This window comes from Thamnophis sirtalis, unplaced genomic scaffold (assembly GCF_051295495.1).
Source record: "Thamnophis sirtalis isolate CommonGarterSnake01/CBP01778 unplaced genomic scaffold, rThaSir2_p1.2 scaffold_9, whole genome shotgun sequence".
NCBI classification, from domain to species: domain Eukaryota; kingdom Metazoa; phylum Chordata; class Lepidosauria; order Squamata; family Natricidae; genus Thamnophis; species Thamnophis sirtalis.
In genome coordinates this window covers 74,580,506-74,601,361 of record NW_028261389.1, presented here as the reverse complement: position 1 = coordinate 74,601,361, position 20,856 = coordinate 74,580,506, and the positions used below count along the sequence as shown (strand labels likewise).

The window sequence follows — 20,856 nt, the reverse complement described above, 5'->3', positions numbered from 1 at the left end:
ACTTATACTTTATAGCAGGGGTGTCAAAATCGAGGCCCGGGAGCCACATCCGGCCCACGGGGTCCTTAGATCTGTCTACGGGGCTGACCTGGAAATAGCAAAGGACCGGCCCGCGGTGGCTCTGCCAGCCAAAATGGAGCTCCATTTTGGCTGGCAGAGGGTTGCAGGTGGCCGTCCGGGCCGAAAACGGAGCAGGCGAGGGCCGCAGGCAGCTCTCCCGTGCTCCGTTTTTGAGGGTTGCAAGAAGCCGTCGCAGCCCAAACCGGAGCTCGGGAGCCCGTTTTCGCTAGCAGAGTACTCGGGCTACCACAGGAGCCCCCAACATGAGTGATGTCGAGCTGGCCGCGCCCACCCCAACCCCATGAGGTAAAACACAACACCGATGCGGACCTCAATGAAAGTTTGACACCCCTGCTTTATAGAGTGATATTAGTACCTCATGTGATAAGTAAGTATAATCTTTATTGTCATTGTACTTGAATACAACGAAATTGGTTATGATCTTGATTGAATCCCTCTGTTGGCTTTTTTGGCTGCCGCTACCCACTGCTGGCTCATATTTAATTGGTTCTCCACTAAGAACTCCGTCTCACGATTATTCCTATTAAGCCTGGTTTCTCCCCATCTATAGGGGTCCTTTTGGTTTTTCTTGCCTAAGTGTAAGGCTTTACTTTTCTCTACACTGAAGTTGAACACTTGTCTTTGAGTTGAGATTTATGTCAACGACACACATCACCAGATTTACTTAAGTTGATGAATCCTGTAGGGTTCACATTATGATCAAGGTAGGAAAATGCAACAGAGAGGGGGAATCGAATCAGTCCAAGAATTAGATGATCTGTAGCGGGTTCTTCTTGGACTAGATGAAGTCAAGGCTGTATCTTCCTCCTGGCCAAAATAATGTGGCCCAAATTTCACCCATTCAACCCTTAAATCCCGCTTCCTCTACTAGTCCTGCCAGTGTGGAGAAGGACGGGATTCCTTCATCCCATGATGCTGAGGGAAGATATCTACCACCAGATATCTTATAGATTTCTGGAGAAAAGGAGATAAGAAATCTATGGACCTCCAGATCCCGTTACTAAGTTACAAACTTAGCCGAGATGGCTAAAATATCAGCATATCTCAAAGATCATTCAAATGAGAGATATAAACGAGACTGGAAAAAATGGATTGACTATATACAAAACAAATACGGGACTAAGAAATTCCAGATAGCCTATGCTTAAGATCAGGAATGATTTAAACTGTTCAAAGTTAGCGTAGCAAGAAGTTAAGATCAATGTAGAGATGTTATTAACCTCTTTTTTTTTCTATTTCTTTTTTTCCAATATATTTTAGACTGTGTTTGTTAAAAATCTATACCGTGTACGGGCTCTGGGAAGGGGGGGAGGGAGGTGGGGTGTTGGGGGGGGAGGGTGGGATATATACCATGTGTTAGATTTCAATGTAATGTGACTTCACATGTATACTGTTTTTCTTTAATTTCTCTGTAAAAATAGGATAAGTTAAGTACATTGACATATAGTAGAAATACACCAAGGGGAGGAGGAGTGGGATAGAAGAAAGATGGGTAGAGAGGGCGGGAGAGAGGATGGGAGGGAGGGTGAGAAGGAAGGGAGGGAGTGGATCGGGAGAGAGGAGTGGTAGAGGGGGAGGGGAAGTAGGCTAGAGGGGAATGATGGAGGGAAGACAGAAAGTTGGAGGGGGGCGGAAGAAAGAGGTGTATGGAGAGTGGAAGAGGTATATTGGGTTTCTATTTTGGGGGGTATTGTTGACAAGAGGAATTGCTGTGATTATTGTTTAATGTTGTATGCTTCCGGCTATGCACAGTATATATGTGAGTGTATGAAAATGAAAATAAAAACATTTTAACCAGATCCCGTGAAGCAATGGCTCTCACAATGAAGGATGATGCTACTTAAAGCCTTTTGAGATTTAAATAAAACCCACCACTCATCTTACCTGTTTCCCACGTATGTAAACTGGAAAGCACCCTAGAAGAAAAAAAAGCAATGTTTCTTAATAGCTTCAGTGGAGGGTGACTTTAAAAAGCCAACACATCCAAGAACTATACGTACTTATCGGTTTGTATAATAAAACTCAATGCAAATGAAAATAGGACCAGGAAGAATTAGTGGGAAGATATTATCAGGCATAGTGTACCTGGAACAGATATCCATTTTCTTCATGAATGTGGCTGAGAATATGGTTATGCTATGAATTATTATCATTCGGAAGAGGAGGAGGAGGGGAAGGAGGAGGAGGAGGAAGAGGAGGAGAAGGAGGAGGAGGAAGGAGAATTTGAGGAGAAGAAGAGGAAGAAGAAAATGAAGAAGAGGAAGGAGGAGGAGGAGAATTTGAGGAGGAGGAGAAGATGAAGAAGAAGAAAAAGAAGAAGAGGAAGGAGGATGAGAATTTGAGGAGGAGGAGAGGAAGAGGAAGAAGAAGAAAAAGAAGAGGAGGAAGGAGGGGAAGGGGGAGGAAGAGGAGGAGAAGGGAGAATTGGAGGAGGAGGAGGTGGAGGAGGAGGAGGAGAGGAAGAAGAAGAATCATCAGGTAGACCAGAATGGTAAAGGGTCTCTTGCTCGAGCAGGGGTCAGACTAGAAAGACCTCCAAGGTCCCTTCCAACTCTCTTATTCTGTATTCTGTTTTCAATCAACTGGAATGGCGCATCTACTTTTTTCTCATCAGACTATACTGTTGCTATCCATTTCTAGCTTTTTTAAAAAACCTTGTACACTGAAATCCAGGTGTTTCTTCAGAATAAGCCCTTTTTCCGTTTGCCCTTGTTTAAGTCTCCTTCCTGACTCTCCCTCGATGAAAACAGAAACAACCCCACAAAAAAGACACATGTTTTAAGAGCGTCATCTACACTACTGAAATGTAAAATGTACAAACGTTTGGGGTAAGTCTTTTGGACCCATGTTCCGTGTGCATATAAAATAGCACTGTTTAATCCCGCAGGTCAAGAAGAGTTCCAAATTCCCCCCAAGCCTGTGATGGCGAACCTATGGCACACGTGCCACAGGTGGCACGCGCAGCCATTTGTCAGGGCAAGTGAGGCATTGCCCTGTCAGCTGGCCACAGCACATGCGCGCGCTGGCCAGCTAACTTTGGCCTTCTTTTGAGGCCATTTTTCACCCTCCAGAGGCGCGAAAAAACCGGCCCTACGGGCAAACCGGAACTTCATGAATGGACTTCTGGTTTGCTTGTAGAACTGGTTTTAGTCCTCCAGAGTGTTCAAGAGGCCTCAGGAGGCTTCCCTGAAGGCTACGGAGGACGAAAAATGGCCCTATGGACAAACCGGAGTCACTTCCGGGTTGCTTGTACGGGCGTTTTTTGCCCTCCGGAGCCTTCTGTGAAGCCTCCTGAAGGCTCCGGAAGGCTAAAACTGGCCCTATGAGCAAACCGGAAGTCTGTTCCCGAAATTCTGGGTTGCCCATAGGGCCGGTTTTTCGTGCTCCGGAGGCTTCAGGGAAACTCTAATACTCGCTGAATAATACCTCCGATGTGAATGAGCACTTAATCAAATAACCAGTTGAAGTGATCGGTAGAGAATAAGAATGGAGGATGGGAAAAGTCAGGATGAAAAACAGATCAGATCCAAAAGAGGAGAGGCACATCAAACTCCTCTGACAGCCCCTTGAGGCAGCTGATTGATGGACGTTGGAAGATGCTGAGGAATGGAATTTTCTGAATCCCGCCCAAGAGAATATTGTGGTGCATTAGGGATGCCATGTCATAATGGAGTTTTGAGAACCGTGGACAACGGATCCATTTAAGGCAGTGATGGCGGACCTTTTTTGGCTCGCGTGCCAAAAGCGGGGGGAGCGCAGGGGGGTCGTATGCAGGCGTGCCACACCCATAATGCAATGCACAACCCCCAGCGCACATGCACGCATGACAGGTGCGACCGCCATTTTTTGCATGCTTTTTTCGCCCTCTCCAGGCTCCAGAGGCTTTATAGGAGCCTGGGGAGGGCGAAAACAGCCTCCCCCCCCCACCCGAGGCCCTCTGGAGCTTCCCTGAAGCCTCCAGAACGCAAAAAAACAGCCCTACGGGCAAACAGGAAATTGAGGAACGGACTTCCGGCTTGCTTGTAGGGCCAGTTTAAGCCTTCCGGAGGCTTCCCTGAAGGCTCCGGAGGACGAAAAACGACCCTACGAGCAAAACGGAAGTCACAGCAAAAATGGCCTTCAAAAAAGCTGACAGGGCAATGCCTCGCGTGCCCTGACAAATGGCTCCGTCTGCCACTTGTGGCACGCGTGCCATAGGTTCGCCATCCCGGATTTAAGGGCATTTAGTTTTGTAATGGCAAATATTTTCCCTTTAATGAATGCCAGAAAGAGGATGGACTCACTTTTTTGTGTTTTCAAATATACTTTTGAGGTAAGATGTTCTCGCCGCTGTCTTCTGAAAGAAATTGTGAACAAGGTCATGCCAAATAGTCAATTTATTCACTCAATCTTCTTTTATTTTTTATTACCACGTTTCCCCCAAAATAAGACAGGGTCTTATTTTCTTTTGACCCTCAAAGTAAGTACTTGGCCTTATTTTTGGGGAGGTCTTATTATTTTTGAGGTGCAGGAGGTGGCGAGCGTGGTCACCTAATGGCTGCTGCTGTGTTGCAATATTTTTAAGGAGGGCTTATTTTGGGGGGAGGGCTTATTTTAGCGCATGCGCTCAAAAGCCCAATTGGGTTTATTATCTGGGGAGGTCTTATTTTTGGGGATACAGAGTGTGTTTGTGTGTGTGTGTGTGTGTGTGTGTATTATATTTATTATCTATCTATCTATCTATCTATCTATCTATCTATCTATCTATCTATCTATCTATCATCTATCTATCTATCTATCTATCTATCTATCTATCTATCTATCTATCTATCTATCTATCTATCTATAGATATAGATACATATATATAGATATACATATAATACAGCCCAGGTTCGAATCCCAGTAAGGGTATGGCTAGCTGATGAGAGCTAAATAGCTTGAAACAGAATACTAGTCTCCCTTTATTTATTTATCAGCACAAATACAACATACATACATACACACATACATACATACATACGTACGTACGTACATATATATAATAAAATTTTAAAAGGATGTATGTATGTATGTATGTATGTATGTATGTGTGTATGTATGTTCCAGCATAACTATGGAGCATCTCGAGCAATTTCAACCAAACTTGATAATCAGATACCCTCTGGAAACAAATACTGGGGGGAGGGGGGGATGAAGACACCCCTGGGGGTGTGTCTCTGTATGTGTGCCTGTGTTCCAGCATAACTCTGGAATGCCTGGGCCGTTCAGGAGAGTGAGTGCGGTGTCCTAAAGTGGCAACTGTTTGTGATGTCAAGTAACATTATTTCTCAAATCTGCAATTTCACTAATGAAAATTTCTGCCTGTTGCAGCGCATTGCAAGATTTGAACAGACACAACAATAGCCTTCCTGAGATCCAGCCCAGTGATTTGAGAAATTTTTTTGTTTATTCAAACCCACAACAAGATCATCATGTGAACCACTGTATCCGTGTTTCCCCAAAAATAAGACCGGGTCTTATATTAATTTTTGTTTCGAAAGACGCACTCGGTCTTATTTTCTGGATAGGTCTTATTTTTTGAGAAATAAGATACGTGCCCATCTGACTGATAATCTTAACTGGGGCTTATTTTAGGGGTAGGGCTTATATTACGAGCATCCTGAAGAATCATGCTAGGGTTGGTATCAGCAACCTGTGGCTCCGGAGCCACATGTGGCTCTTTCGTCCCTCTGTTGCGGCTCCCTGTCAGGTGATCCTACCATGTTTCCCACAGAAAACACCAGGAGCCCCAAAACCTGGGTAGGCGTGACTGGGGTATGTGTCATGTGACTGGGTGGGAGTGAGTGGTGTCGAGTTGGCCACACCCACCCAGGTTTTGAGGCTCCCGGTGTTTTCTTTTATGTGGGAAATGGGTCCAAGTGGCTCTTTGAGTGTTTAAGACTGCAGACTCCATTTAACACAGTAGTTAAAAGTGTAGTACTGCAGGCTACTTCTGCTGATCACCGGCTGCCAGCAATTTGGCAGTTCGAATCTCACCAGGCTCAAAGTTGACTCAGCCTTCCATTCTTCCAAGGTGGGTCAAATGAGGACCCAGATTGTTGGGGGCAAGAGGATGACTCTGTAAACTGCGTAGAGACGGCTGTAAAAGCACTTCAGGCCTGCAATTATATTCCTTTTAGAATTTTGGCCTGCCACACTTTCTCTTAATTCATTATGCTGTTTCATTAGTATAGTTGATGGGAGGGGGGAATAGACAGGAGTAGGATTGTGGAATGTATTGTTTTCATTATTTTCTAGAAGCCAAGGTCATCTTTTGTCTCCGCACTTTTACACCTGACCGGAAGCAGCTGGGTGGAGATGACAGCGTGGAAGAAAAAGGTTGGACCATGTGATGGATTATGGGTGTGGGGACAAGATTATGAACTTTTAACTAGGTGGGATTCTGATGTAAATTCCAGAATTGGGATTACACAGATGTGCTAAGATGTCTGATTTATTAAATTGGAACTTTAAGGATCGTTTTGCCTTGGACTCGGATTTAATTCTACATGATACTTGGAACGCTGACAGCACTGTGATGCAGTATATAAGTCTAAATGCTCTTACTATTACTTTCCAGGTGGGTCTTATGTTTGGGGGAAACCTGGCTTAATGAATCTGGAATAACATCTACCTGCTCAACAAATTAAAAGCAGGAAGTCACTTACCTCATCGGAAAGCAGTTTAAACCACTCCCTCCGTAGCACTTTGTGGCTGAAATCCAGAGGCGGTTCAAAATATTTCACATATTCCAAGTACAGGTTTAACTTTTCCCAGAAACCTTTGCAGTTTCGCACCTCAAATAAGCAAATAAACGGCAAGAAAGAGACAGAGAGAGAAGTTTTCCGGTAAGAGTTATTTCCTCCTCAACCTTATTAAACATGGTCTACAGGTCAACCTCGACTTACGACATTCGTTCAGTGCCGTTTGAAGTTACCACAGCGCTAAAAAAAAGGGACTTATGACCACTTTTCACACAACTGCAGCATCCCCCGTGGTCATCTGATCAAAATTCAGACCCTTGGCAACTGTCTCCTATTTACGACGGTTGCAGCGTCCCAGGATCCCCTTTTGCGACCGTCTGACGAGAGACGTCAATGGGGATGCCAGATTTCGCTTTACAACGGGGTTACTGACAACTGCAGTCATTCACTTAACAAACGGGGCAAGAAAGGTCATAAAACGGGGCAAAACTCACTCAGCGACAGAAAATCTGAGCTGTGGTCGTAGGATTAGCTGTATTGCCTTCGCCTCATTTTCAACATGGATGTCAGCGGGAGTAAAACTGATATTTTATTGAAGCTTTGTTCGTTGAGGCTAAGATTTTGGGGGCCGGGAATTATTTTTCTTTTCTTGAGAAAAGTGTTTTTTTTTAACATACATATAATATAATCCAAAGCACACCTATACATCTTAACAAACATTTTTTGAGTATTCAACAGTATATCAATTCTTTTTGCCATTAAGCCTCTTCAATTTTTATTTGCTCTTCTGCTCTCCATACACCATATTATAGTCTATTTCGTCTTCAGCTCTCCTCCTCTCCTTCTCTTCTCCTCCCTTCCTTCTTCTTCCCTCTACCCTCTCTCTCTTCTCTACTTTCCCTTGCTCTCTCCCTCTCCTCTCCTCTCTTTTCACACCTTCCCTCTCTCCTGCTCTTTCCCTCCCTTCTACTTCCCTCTCCCCTCTCCCCTTTTTCCCTCTCTTTTTCTCCCTTCCATTCTCTTGGTGTATTTCCACCTTTTAGCAAACCCCATTTAATATCAACGGAATTGATAATTATATTCCCAACGAAAGAAGCGGGGAAAAAAATGTTTTCCATATTGCTAGTTTTTCTTTTAAAGGGATACCTTTATACGAATTCCAATTGTTTCCTCTTTAGGGGGGTGGAATTATTTTTCAACGTCTCTAACACCCTTGGAATCTTTGCAGCGATGTGGATAACACACCACTAATACGTTTTTAAAAGTGTGGTAAGTACAGTATCTGAAATGAGCAGTGTTAACGGAGATTAAAATTTAAGGAGGAGGACTTGGCATTCAGTTCATTTCAAGAAATAAATCTTTTCAAGATTGGAAAGGCCCAACAGAGACTTCATCTCTTTAGCGTCCTGCGGGGAAAAAAATCAGGAGGAACAACGGCTGATGACCTCTTTTTATTGGTCAACGATAGAAAGTGTCCTCGCATACTGCATTACGGTATGGTATGTTGGTTTAACTGCTGCAGACAGGAAGGCACTACAGAGTGTGATCAATTCGGCACAGAAACCATTGATTATCCTCTTAACACCATTGGATGACATCGCCAGGTCTCGCTGCTTTAGCAAAGTAAGATACTCAGAGATGATTATATTATGAGTAAGATACTCAGAGATGGTCAGTGACTCTTCGCACTTCGACCATCGGGCACAAGACATCGAAGCATAGCCAGCCGAACAAATAGGTTTAAAAATAGTTTCTATCTTTGGGCTGCCAGACTCTTAAACACAACCACAATCACTCCGCACACAAGCGGAAAGTTACAATTAGTTTGTTTTTTTTCTTTTCTCTTTTCCCCTAATGACTTACATTTTATTCTTTATACTATTTATGTTCTTTGCATCTGTTGCCCTGGATTGCACCAGTGGGCTAAAACCAATTTTGTTGTATTTATTTTGCACAATGACAATAAAGGCTATATATGTGTATGTATATGTATATGTATGTGTGTATTTAGTGTCACAACCCCTGGTATGCCCAAATATGGGAGGAAGCCTACTGCTTCCTTTCTCTGTCTATCAGCTCATCACAAGAGACCATCACGACAGAAACCCAATATTTTTACTGTTGCCTTTGTTACATTTGTGTTGTGTTTGTGCTGATAAATAAATAAAGGGAGACTAGTATAGATCTATTTCAAGCTATTTAGCTCTCATCAGCTAGCCATACCCTTACTGGGATTCGAACCTGGGCTGTATTACATATTAGGCAGATGTGTTAACCACTAAGCCACAAGGTTCTCCTCCTTTATCAGCTGAGCCAGGGAAATAGGTATGTATTTAGTGTCACAACCCCTGGTATTCCCTGGCTCAGCTAATCAGCACAAATACAACACACACACTCACACACAGACACACAGACACACACACAGACATATATATACTTGGCATTTAATTTATTTACTAGATGTATATTCCCAACTCCAGGTGTGAAATATTGTGTCCATACATGAAGGTCCAATTATACTGATTTATTGCTAAAAACCTATGCATAGAAATCTTCTCAGTTAATGATTAGCGCCTGCTACGAATTAGATAAGTATCTACAGAATTAAAGGGGGAGTTGGGCTGTTTGTGGCTATGGAGGGATTCTAGGCTAATCTCTCTTTTGACTCCGCCCTCCAGGTTCGGCCACTGCTTCTCTCACAACGTACCGAATGCACCATCTATCCCAGGGGTGTCAAACTGGCGGCCCATGGGCTGGATGCGTCACGTGCAGGCCATGTCCCCCCGCCGTCCGCTCACGAAGGGAGAAGCAAGTTTGACACCCGTGTTCTATCAATTCCATTTTGCTTCATAGTAAAAGCTGAGTGCGTTGACCTGAGCCAAGGTGGCGCAGTGGTTAAATGCAGCACTGCAGGCTACTTCAGCTGACTGCAGTTCAGCAGTTCGGCTGTTCAAATCTCACCGGCTCAGGGTTGACTCAGCCTTCCATCCTTCCGAGGTGGGTAAAATGAGGACCCAGATTGTTGTTGGGGGCAATATGCTGACTCTGTAAACTGCTTAGAGAGGGCTGAAAGCTCTATGAAGCGGTATATAAGTCTAACTGCTATTGCTATTGCTATTGCTTAGCCCTTTTTAAATGCCGAGTTTTTAATCGCACCCTCAGACAGCCAACAGGTGCAACTACGCAATCCTTTTGTTCTAAACACCAATTCCCTGCCCAGCACGACCGTCCCAGTTCTCCTACAGTTATAATACCAGTATGAAACCTACCACCTGGGGTGCTCCATTCCTTACAAATGTGATCATCCAGCAAGAATTGCAACAAACCCATTGCAAAGAAAACAAAAACCTACTGAGTATGGCAGTGCTTCACAAAGGAAAAGGGAGCCAGTGTTCATTTTATGACAAATTCCTGCTCAGAAATCATCAGTAAACTATTCCAAACTAATTTGTCCTCCTAAGTTAGCTGGAACTGCTTTGTTGAATGAAGCTAGGATTGTCTCCATGTGTAAATGTTAAAGATGTGATGTCAAGATGCCAGTGATAGAAGACGGAGGCTTTACTCTTTTGCAACAAATACTCCTCTTTTGATATAATCGCTTAGAAAGAATGTAGAACAGGAGGGACCTCAACCGATAACTTTAAAAAAAATAAAACCCAGTTGCAAACTGTTCATAGTCAAATTGGCTTTAAGCCATTTTCAATTCTGGTCTGGAACCAGACAGTGGATAAGGCCTGGAGATTATTAAAACATCTGAAGAACAGTTGTAGGAATTGGGTATGGCCAGTCGCGGGAAAAGAAGGACTATGAGAGCAGTATTCCAGTATCTCAGGGGTTGCCACAAAGAAGAGGGAGTCAGGCTACCGTATTTTTCGGATTATAAGACGCACCTGATTATAAGAGGCACGTAAATTTAGAAGAGGAAAACAAACAAAAAAAGGTTTTTGGCCTCTGCATGCCACATTTTCAAATTTGGGGGGCCTTTTTTGGGCCCTTTTCCAGCCTTTTTTCTACCCATTTTTGAGGCTTTTTTTTGTCGGTTTTGGAGGCTTTTGGGGCCATTTTTAGGCTTTTTTCCCAGCCCGTTTTTGAGGCTTTTTTCAGCCCATTTTCAGGCTTTTCTTGGCCCATTTTTGAGGCTTTTCTTGGCCCATTTTTGAGGCTTTTCTTGGCCCATTTTCAGGCTTTTCTTGGCTCATTTTTGAGGGTTTTCTTGGCCCATTTTTGAGGCTTTCCTTGAACCATTTTTGAGGCTTTTTTGGCCTGTTTTTGAGACTTTTTCAGCTAATTTTTGAGACTTTTTCCAGCCTTTTTTTCTACCCGTTTTTGAGGCTTTTTTGGCCAGTTTTGGGGGCTTTTTTGGCCCATTTTCAGGCTTTTATTGGCCCATTTTTGAGGGTTTTCTTGGCCCATTTTTGAGACTTTTTTGGACCATTTTCTTAAAAAAGCCTTGAAAACAGGCCAAGAAAACCCTCAAAAACAGCCCAAAACAGCCTCAAAAATGACCCAACCCCCTCAAAAATGGACCAAAATAAGCCTCACAAACGGGCCGAAAAAAGCCTCAAAAACAGGGTGAAAAAAGGGGTGTGCATAGGCCAAAAAATGGCAGATGGGCGTGGCTTCGGCAATATTTGTTCTATAAGACACACAGCCATTTTCACCCTCTTTTGGGAGACAAAAAAGTGTGTCTTATAGTACGAAAAATATGGTATTCTCCAAAGCACCTGAAGGCAGGACAAGGGGCAATGGGTGGAAACTAATCAAGAAGAGAAGCAACTTAGAACAAAGGAGGAATTTCCTGACAGTTAGAACAATTAATCAGTGGAACAACTTGCCTCCAGAAGTTGTGAATGCCCCAACACTGGAAGTCTTTAAGAAGATGTTGGATAGCCATTTGTCTGGAACGGTATAGGGTTTCCTGCCTAGGCAGGGGGTTGGACTAGAAGACCTCCAAGGTCCCTTCCAGCTCTATTCTGATTTGAAATTGACGATGGGATTCAAGGAAGACGGAAACTAGATTTCCAAAACATAGTTGGGATGTTATGCCTGAACTTGCCACGTGATTCCAAAGAATACAGGCAATCCTTTAGTGACAGTTCAAATGCCACTGAAAAAAATGACTTATGACCAGTTTTCACACTTATGACTGCAGTAGCATCCCCATGGCCATATGATCAAAATTTGGTTGCTTGGTAACTGGTGTTTGTGACAGTTTTCCTGGGATCACATGTAACCCTGCCAACTGTCTTTTGAGATGGAGAAGGAAGCCAGGTTCCCCTAACAACTGCAGTGATTCACTTAACAACTACGGCAAAAAAAATGTCATAAAACGAGGTGCAATTCACAACAAATTGTCCTGCTTAGAAACGAAAATTTGGGGTTCGATTGTGGCTTTAAGTAGAGAATGATAATTAACAAACATATTAAGAATTAGCACTGAATCAAAAACATGTTCTCTATATAATTATAATGGAAAACCATCCAATGAAACCTGCTCTTAACCCTATTCCATGATGGGGTATTTATGGCAGGAATTGCACTCACTGAAACCCAGTGAAAATTAAAAGCATGCCTTACTGTTATATAATATAATATGTTATATATAAGTAAAACATTTATATAAGTAAAACATTTATATATGTAACATATTGTATTACATACTATAACACTTAGGTATGCTTATAACATCAGTTGTTAATATATAATATATAAACATACATATATACGTGGTTTATTTTATTTATGCTGATAAATAAATAAAGGGAGAGCCTAGTATGTAATATAGCCCAGGTTCAAATCCCAGTAAGGGTATGGCTAGCTGATGAGAGCTAAATAGCTTGAAATAGATCTATACTAGTCTCCCTTTATTTATTTATCAGCACAAATAAAATAAAAAATAAAAATAAAAAACCACAAATATAACAAAAGGCAACAGTAAAAATATTGGGTTTCTGTCGTGATGGACTCTTGTGACGAGCCGATTGACAGATGATGGAAGCAGTTAGCTTCCTCCCATAATTGTGGCTTACCAGGGGTTGTAAAAATCTAATAGATACATATATACATATATATACACACACGCTATAAACTATAACTATATTATATATATAACCAGCAGATAAATCGGCGTTGCCCAGGCATTTATTTATAGGGGGAAAATCTCCGGACCAAATGTAATTTCTAATGTTGGATTTTCATCCTTAGCAGAGGGAGCCCCCTTGTGGAGTACTGTGAAGCCATTACCATGGCAACTCCACTGCGCTGTACAGTAGAATCCATTTTACAGCAGTACAGTAGAAGCTACTTAAAGGCACAACAGGCTGCATCTTAACAGAACACACACCCCAAGGGATGTTAGGGGTGTCTTATCCCCACAGTATTTTTTTTCCAGAGAGTAAGTCATCTGTGGACCAAGTTTGGTTGAAATTGCTTGAGACGTTCCAGAGTTATGCTGGAACACACACATACACAAACACACACACACACACTTACAAACACACATATATATACATAATGTATATGCATATTATGGTATATAACTACATTGTTACTATATTTTTATTATGCAGACTTACCTTTAAAGAGGGTAACGAGATGAAGTACATTTCACACAGAATTCCAGGAATATCCTACAAATGTGGAAATAACAAGTGTTAACTTTTCAGGCGAAATGCATCCATGGAGCAGAATGATTTAATTAAGCTGAAGAACATCTGGCCTTCAAAGAGAGAATGACCTCACCTTCTAAACCTCCATTTCAGAGAAGCATGTTTTGTACAAAGAAAATATCAATCCAAATATTTTAAGCGCCCCGCTTTTTTAAACATGGTTATGACCATAAAGGGTCATACAGGGAAGATTCGCGATGAGTCTTGTTGGCTCATTCTTAAATGAGCCATTCTTATGTTCTTCTTCATGTTCCATAAGCCATTCTTATGAGCTATTCCTCCATGAGCTGTTCTTATGTCATTCTGATGTTCTTCTTCTTCTTGGCTCATTCTTAAATTCTATGATTATTGGAATCACAGAATTGTAGGGGCAGAAGGGACCTTGGAGGTCTTCTAGTCCAACCCGCAGGAGACCTTATTCCATTCTGGACCAATGGTTTTTCCAATCTTTTCTTAAAACTCCTCCAATGATAAGAGCACCCACCATTTCTGGAGGCAAGCTCTTCCATGGATTAATTGTTCTGTCAAGACGTTTCTCCTTAATTCCAGGAGGAAACCAAATCTGTCTCCGAATTTAATGATAAAAAGACCTCCCTCCATTCAGATTAGAAGTAGATGATTAGAACATCTCTTACCTTCTTCCAGTTCGGCAGTGACGTGTACAGTAAAAGCTTATCCAGGTGGCTGGATTCCAGGCACAATTTCCAGTGTAAAGAAGCTAAGAACATCGAGACAAAAATAGGCTCTTGACTGCATCAAGTAAAATACTGCACGTCTCTGTGAAAATTAGCAATACCCTTCGACCGTAGCTCTATTTGCAAGAGAGTTCCACTGAATTCAGTGGAGTTGAATCACTAAATAGGATTTAGGATTTCAGTGTTATTATAAGAAGAGAGGTTAAAGGTAAAAGTTCCCCCTGCACATATGTGCTAGTCGTTCCTGACTCTAGGGGGCAGTGCTCATCTTTGTTTTAAAACCGAAGAGCCAGCACTGTCCGAAGACGCCTCCGTGGTCATGTGGCCGGCATGACTCAACGCCAAAGGCGCACGGAACACTGTTGCCTTCCCACCAAAGGTGGTGCCTATTTTTCTACTTGCATATTTACATGCTTTCAAACTGCTAGGTTGGCAGAAGCTGGGACAAGGAACGGGAGCTCATTCCGTTAAGCGGCGCTAGGGATTCGAACCGCCAAGCTGCTGACCTTTTTTATCTCCCTGGGAATGCTGCCAGAGACCGAATTGCCAAATGCAGAGCAAGGCCAAACTTAGCACAGAGTCAAAGAGAACTGTTCAAAGCTTGAACCGATGAGATGAACTAATTGCTTCCTGCAAAAGCTCATATCTGATTCACTCCTCTTTTATGCCCTATGGGAGGGGCCAATCATCTCCAAGCCTTACTCCCGAGTCGATCCTGTTTTCTTAATTGTTCTTGCCTTCTGGCAGCTCTGCGCATGTGCACATTGGGAACAGGCTCCCACTGTTCTTCTGCCTCGCTGATGTCAGATTCCAGAGGCAGCACATGATTACCAGATGGCCTTGGCCCCCTCTCTGCCTCCGACGCAGAGCCCTCGTCCGAGCCTTCCCCAGACTCCAGGACTGGCTCATGTTCCTCCCCAACTTCCCTTACTGTCCAACTCTGCATTGGAATGATGAATACTCCTAACAGCTGCACCCTTGTAGGAAGGACCCAGGCACAAAAGCACTTACCAATGATTACTTCTTGTATAGGGTCAAATGCAAAACAACTTGATGCGTTCTCGGAAAGCCACTGGATGATCTGTTAAAAAGAGAAAACCAAATCTTCATGGTATTGGACCTGGGTACTTGAGAGATCGCCTGCTGCCAATTACCTCCCAAAGACCCATTAGATCTCACAGGGCTGGCCTCCTCCGGGTTCCGTCTACTAGCCAATGTCATCTGGCCACTACCCAGGGGAGGGCCTTCTCTGTGGCAGCCCCGGCCCTTTGGAACGAACTCCCCGCAGAGATTCGGACCCTCACCTCTCTCCAGGCCTTCTGAAAAGCCGTTAAAACCTGGCTTTGCCGGCAGGCCTGGGGTTGATGAGTTCCCTTCCCCTCTCGACCTGGGTGGCTGTGTGGCTGTTGGCTATTTTAAACGTTTGTATTGTACTTTTGTGTTCCCTTTCCCCCTTGAGTTGTTCGCCGCCCTGAGTCCCCCTGGGAATAGGGCGGCATATAAATAAAACAAATCTAATCTAATCTAATCTAAATCTGGTATCACCTGAAAGCCATCATCACACCTTGTAAAAGGGGGTTGAATTCCCTGTGAACGGCTGTCTTAGTGTAACAAGGGCTAAGTCGCCTACTACTCATAATCAAGTGAAAAACTAAAAAAATTCATTTAAAAACTCCCATGGACAGCTAGTCCTCGATTTAGGACTGTCACTGAGCCTGTAATTACGGTCGTCAAGTCATGTCGGTTGAAAACAATGAAGATTAGTAGAACTGAAATCAGACTATATTTAGGCAAATAGACAAATGAGGACAAGAGATATATGCTTGTGAGATCAAAATAGCAACGTACAAAAATAGCAATAGCAATAGCAGTTAGACTTATATACCGCTTCATAGGGCTTTCAGCCCTCTCTAAGCGGTTTACAGAGTCAGTATATTGCCCCCAACAACAATCCGGGTCCTCATTTTACCCACCTCGGAAGGATGGAAGGCTGAGTCAACCCTGAGCCGGTGAGATTTGAACAGCCGAACTGTAGAACTACAGTCAGCTGAAGTAGCCTGCAGTGCTGCATTTAACCACTGCACCACCTTGATGAATTGTATTTGTGGTTATATCAAAACATGCTCACCTTCTGATGCCCCAAATTAACTGAGATATATTGTAATATGTAGTAACTGGCAACTGACTTGATTTAAAAAAAACAACAGTGGGTCCAACGTATTTTCTATTTTATACCCAACGATAAGCAGATGACAATTTCCGTCGGGCAGACTGGAGAAGCGATACACGCCCTCACCCCACCTGGTCTTCCAACTCCTCCGTGCTTCCGACGTGTAGTAGGAGACAGTGCAAGGCTGCTAACTGGTCGTTATCCGACTTGCTCTTCCACAAAAATTGTAGCAACGCCTCCGGGCTCATTTCCACGGTAAATATTTTCCCGGTGCGGCGATCCAAGATGCTCGATTTGGCTGGGGAAAAGACGGTGTCCGTGTTTAGCGGGTTAATCTTTGCATCTTCGCCTGAAGAGAAAAAAATAAATCGAGCAGAAGGACTGTTACAAAGGGCACAGTGGCCACATGCTGAAATATCCAAAATCTCCAACTATCTATTCTATGTTCTATGGTTAGAGGTGTCAAAACTTGATTTCATTGAGGGCCGCATCAGGGTTGTGTTTGACCTCAGTGTGTGGCCAGGGGGGGGACGTGGCTAGCGCGATGTCACTTATCGAGGCTCCGTTTTCGGCCACAACGGCCCTCCTGGGCTCTGAGGTGGCGCAGTGATTAAATGCAGCCCTGCAGGCTACTTCAGCTGACTGCAGTTCTGCAGTTCGGCGGTTCAAATCTCACCGGCTCAAGGTTGACTCAGCCTTCCATCCTTCCGAGGTGGGTCAAATGAGGACCCGGATTGTTGGGGGCAATATGCTGGCTCTGTAAACCCCTTAGAGAGGGCTGAAAGCCCTATGAAACGGTATATAAATCTAACTGCTATTGCACTGCAGGCTACTTCAGCTGACTGTAGTTCTGCAGTTCGGCTGTTCAAATCTCACTGGCTCAGGGTTGACTCAGCCTTCCATCCTTCCAAGGTTGGTAAAATGAGGACCCGGATTGTTGGGGGCAATATGCTGACTCTGTAAACCGCTTAGAGAGGGCTGAAAGCCCTATGAAGCGGTATATAAATCTAACTGCTATTGCTATTGCTATTGCTCTGTTTTCAGCCACAACAGCCTCCTGCAGCCCCTTGGCAGCAAAAACAGAGCTTGGGGATATCAAGTATGGCCCGCCTGTGCTCCTTGGCCGCAATGGCCTCCTGCAGCCCCCGTCCAGCAAAAACAGAGTTTGGGGATATCATATGTGGCCCGCCTGGGCTCTGTTTTCGGCTGCAACAACCTCCCGCAGCTCCCTGCCAGTGAAAATGGAGCTTGATGGGGCGCATACGGCCCTCCCTAGCTTCCCTTTCTCTGGCAGAGGAATCACCAGCTGGTCCTTGGCTGTTTCTTGGGTGGGCCCGGAGGCCAGATCTATGCACTCCGTGGGCTGGATCCAGTGGTGGGATTCAGCTAGTTCGCACCTATTTGGGAGACCCGGTTGTTAACTTTCTAAGCAGTTTGGAGAACCGGTTGTTGGAAGAAATCTCATTCTGGTTTTTTCCCCACTTTACAGGGCTAATCCTGTAAGGAAGGCAGGAAGGAAACATTCTGGTGTTGTTTCTAGCCTAATCTTTATTGCCCTGCTTACAGAAACTGCCTCTCCGGTTAACCCTTGCTACATTGTAACAGCTAAGACGAAGCGCCCATCGACCTGAGTGATGTTGAGTTGGCCATGCCCACCCAGTCACATGACCACCGAGCCACGCCTACCCAGCTGGTCATTAGGGCAGAGAACCGGGTGTTAAATTATTTGAATCCCACCACTGGCCGGATCCGATCCCTGGGCCTTGAGTTTGACACCCATGTTCTAGATTTTAAATCCAGGCATTCCTTTCTCCTAGAAACAATTCTTTTTTTTAAATTAAAAATACCTGATAAAAAGAAACTGTGGCAGATTAAGGAAGGATGTTGGGTGTCCAGAAGATGCAGGAATTGTCCAGGTAAATACACAGCCACGTAAGAGCCTGTTTTGGGATGAATGGGTTTTTTTTAACATAATAAATCAAAATAAAACAAGACAGTAGTGAAATGTGCACACTAGGTGCATTATTCAAGACTGCGGTATTATTATTATCATTAAATCTAGAATACAGGTAGTCCTCGATTTACGACAGTTCATTGAGTGACCGTCTGAAGTAAGAACAGCACTGAAAAAAGTGAACTGTGACTCTTTTTTTTCATACTTACGACCATCACAGGATTTCCACGATCAGGTGATCAAAATTCAGACTCTTGGCAACTGACTCATATTTGTGACGGTTGCGTGTCCCGAGGCCACGCAATCCCCTTTTGTGACCGTCTGACAAGCAAAATCAACGGGGAAGCCAGCTTCGCTTAACAACCACGTTCCTGACTTAACAACTGCAGGGACTCACTTCACTCCGGGGGCAAGAAAGGTCGTAAAACGGGGCAAAACTCAACTTAGCCACTGTCTCGCTTAGCAACAAAAAAATGGGGGCTCAATTGTAGTCGTAAGTCGAGGACCGCCTGCAATTATATTTCGTTAAGCAGGCAACCCCCAATTTAGCTCCCCCCCTTTTTTGTCTTAAGCAATTCCAATGTTGTGGGGGTGTTTCGCAGGAAGCGAAGCAGCTGAAAGAATTTAAATGTTTCCCCCTCACGAAAAATGCCAAGTCTTATGACTGACTACAGGCTATTAAAACGCTTTGTTCTGCCAAGCAGAATGAAGCCAAGTTAGAAACAATTCCTTATTTGGCAAACCAGATTTATGGGGATCGGGAAGAGATCACGGCAGAGCACAGAGACAAAACAAAACACGTATGTTCTAACTTTTCAATGGAAAGAACTCCCAAGTTCCCTAGATTGTTAAGTGTGTCTCAATCAGAGAAGCGGAAAAGGAGGGGAAGGGGGGGGGGGGGACAAAATTATTAATTTACCAAGATCCAAAAAAACCAGCTCCTTTATTTGCGGAGAATTCCTCTCTTCCAAAGTGACGATGTATGTTTTACTATAACCTGAAAAGAGAAAGAGGAGAAGGTAACCAGCTAGGCTAGCCAAAATGTATTAAAAATTATCACCTAATTGCTGGAAATGTAACCAAACACCAGGCACTTACAACCACATGTGGTGGATATATAGAAAGACAAAAAAAAAAAAAAAACCCAACTATTGGCAAAGGACTCAAATGTGGTTGGAAGAAACGACCGGATAGAAATTGGAATTTAAACCAGAAATATTCTTATTAGGAATTGCAAAAGAAGGTCAAAGTAAAGGGCTAACATATTTAACATTATATATCATAACAGCAGCGAGAATAGTTTGATGTCCAACCGTGGAAGAGTGAGAACATACCTCTGGAAAGGGAAACAATAAAGATAATATTAGACTCTGCAGAATGTGATAGATTAACGCTGGGACTAAAAAACAAAGGAGAGAACCGAATACTATCAGATTTGGAATAGATTTTACCAATCGCTGGATTTGAGGAATAGAAGTCGGAACGGAAAGAACAAGGATGTATAGATTGAAAGAAGATGTAATATATTGAGATTGAGAAGTTTATTTATATGTCCGCCCTTTTCCCTGGGGGGACTCAGGGCGGCTTACAACTCGAAAAGGGGGGGGGGAAACAAACATTTAACACGTAGGACAATACATCATTAAAAAAAACACAACATTCATACCATTCGGGCGGGTTACAGTCTTTAGCCCCAGGCCTGACGGGATAGCCAGGTTTTGAGGGCTGTGCGGAAGGTCTGGAGGGTGGTGAGGCTACGAATCTCCACGGGGAGATCGTTCCATAGGGTCGGAGCTGCCACCGAGAAGGCTCTCCTCCGCGTAGTTGCCAGTCGACATTGACCGGCAGATGGGACTCGGAGGAGGCCTAATCTATGGGATCTAATAGGTCGAGTGAAGGTAATACATAATATATGTATTATATTATGAAAGTATAATATTTATAAGGGGTTAAGTATATGTATATAGTTAGTAATGGGTTGTGACCCAGCAGGAGCCGTTGGAGCTGCCACCAGATTCCGACCGCGAGGGGCCCTATGAGTCGGCTCTGGAGGATGTGGAGGACCCTGGACAGGGTTCCGACTCCGAGCAGGGCGCAGAGAGGCTGGTTGGCCACCAGGAGGCGCCTGAGCCTTGGACCAGTGGGGAGGAGACAAGGGAGTGTGATCCGGACGTCATGCATTGGAGCAGTGGGGAGGAGCCAAGGAGTTGTTCCTGGATGCCCGGCAACGGAGAGCTAATAGGCGTAAGGAACAATTGCGCAGTTACAGGAGATAATTGCACTCAGCTGGTGGTAATTAGGCTCCTCTCAAGACTATAAAAGGAATGATTGTGCACACGCCCTTTGCAGGAGTCAACGTATTCACTAGAGCTGGAGAACTCTCGTGGCTAGCTTGGCAGGCTGGGTTGCTGCCAAGGTTAGTCTGTGCTGGATTGCTGCCAAGGTCCTGTCTATGTGTTAATAAATCCTTGAAGTATCTTTGTTTCGGCGTGCTTTGGTGTAGGACGAGGGGGGTCAGAACAGTAATGTATACGGAATGCATAAAATATTCATGTTATGCTTTAG

At 43.9% G+C, this 20,856-nt stretch overlaps 2 protein-coding genes across 5 annotated transcripts in view; one reads left to right on the top strand and one right to left on the bottom strand.

Annotated features, from left to right (window-relative positions):
- The window catches only part of CCDC146 (coiled-coil domain containing 146), a 139,057-nt gene extending 132,292 nt beyond the window's left edge, over positions 1-6,765 (top strand). The window contains exon 20 of the mRNA XM_087722275.1: positions 6,681-6,765. The gene's annotated coding sequence lies outside the window, so the exon portion shown is untranslated. The remainder of the gene's footprint in view (positions 1-6,680) is intronic.
- GSAP (gamma-secretase activating protein) overlaps positions 1-20,856 on the bottom strand; it is a 68,177-nt gene that overhangs the window by 23,855 nt on the left and 23,466 nt on the right. For all 4 annotated transcript variants that reach the window (XM_087722277.1, XM_087722279.1, XM_087722278.1 and 1 more), the window contains exons 14-22: positions 19,211-19,288; positions 18,185-18,277; positions 16,469-16,686; positions 15,179-15,248; positions 14,108-14,190; positions 13,380-13,433; positions 6,769-6,897; positions 4,365-4,417; positions 1,966-1,997 (exon numbers count right to left, since the gene is read on the bottom strand). In XM_087722277.1, coding sequence (XP_087578403.1) covers positions 1,966-1,997; positions 4,365-4,417; positions 6,769-6,897; positions 13,380-13,433; positions 14,108-14,190; positions 15,179-15,248; positions 16,469-16,686; positions 18,185-18,277; positions 19,211-19,288 — 810 coding nt within the window. The remainder of the gene's footprint in view (positions 1-1,965; positions 1,998-4,364; positions 4,418-6,768; positions 6,898-13,379; positions 13,434-14,107; positions 14,191-15,178; positions 15,249-16,468; positions 16,687-18,184; positions 18,278-19,210; positions 19,289-20,856) is intronic.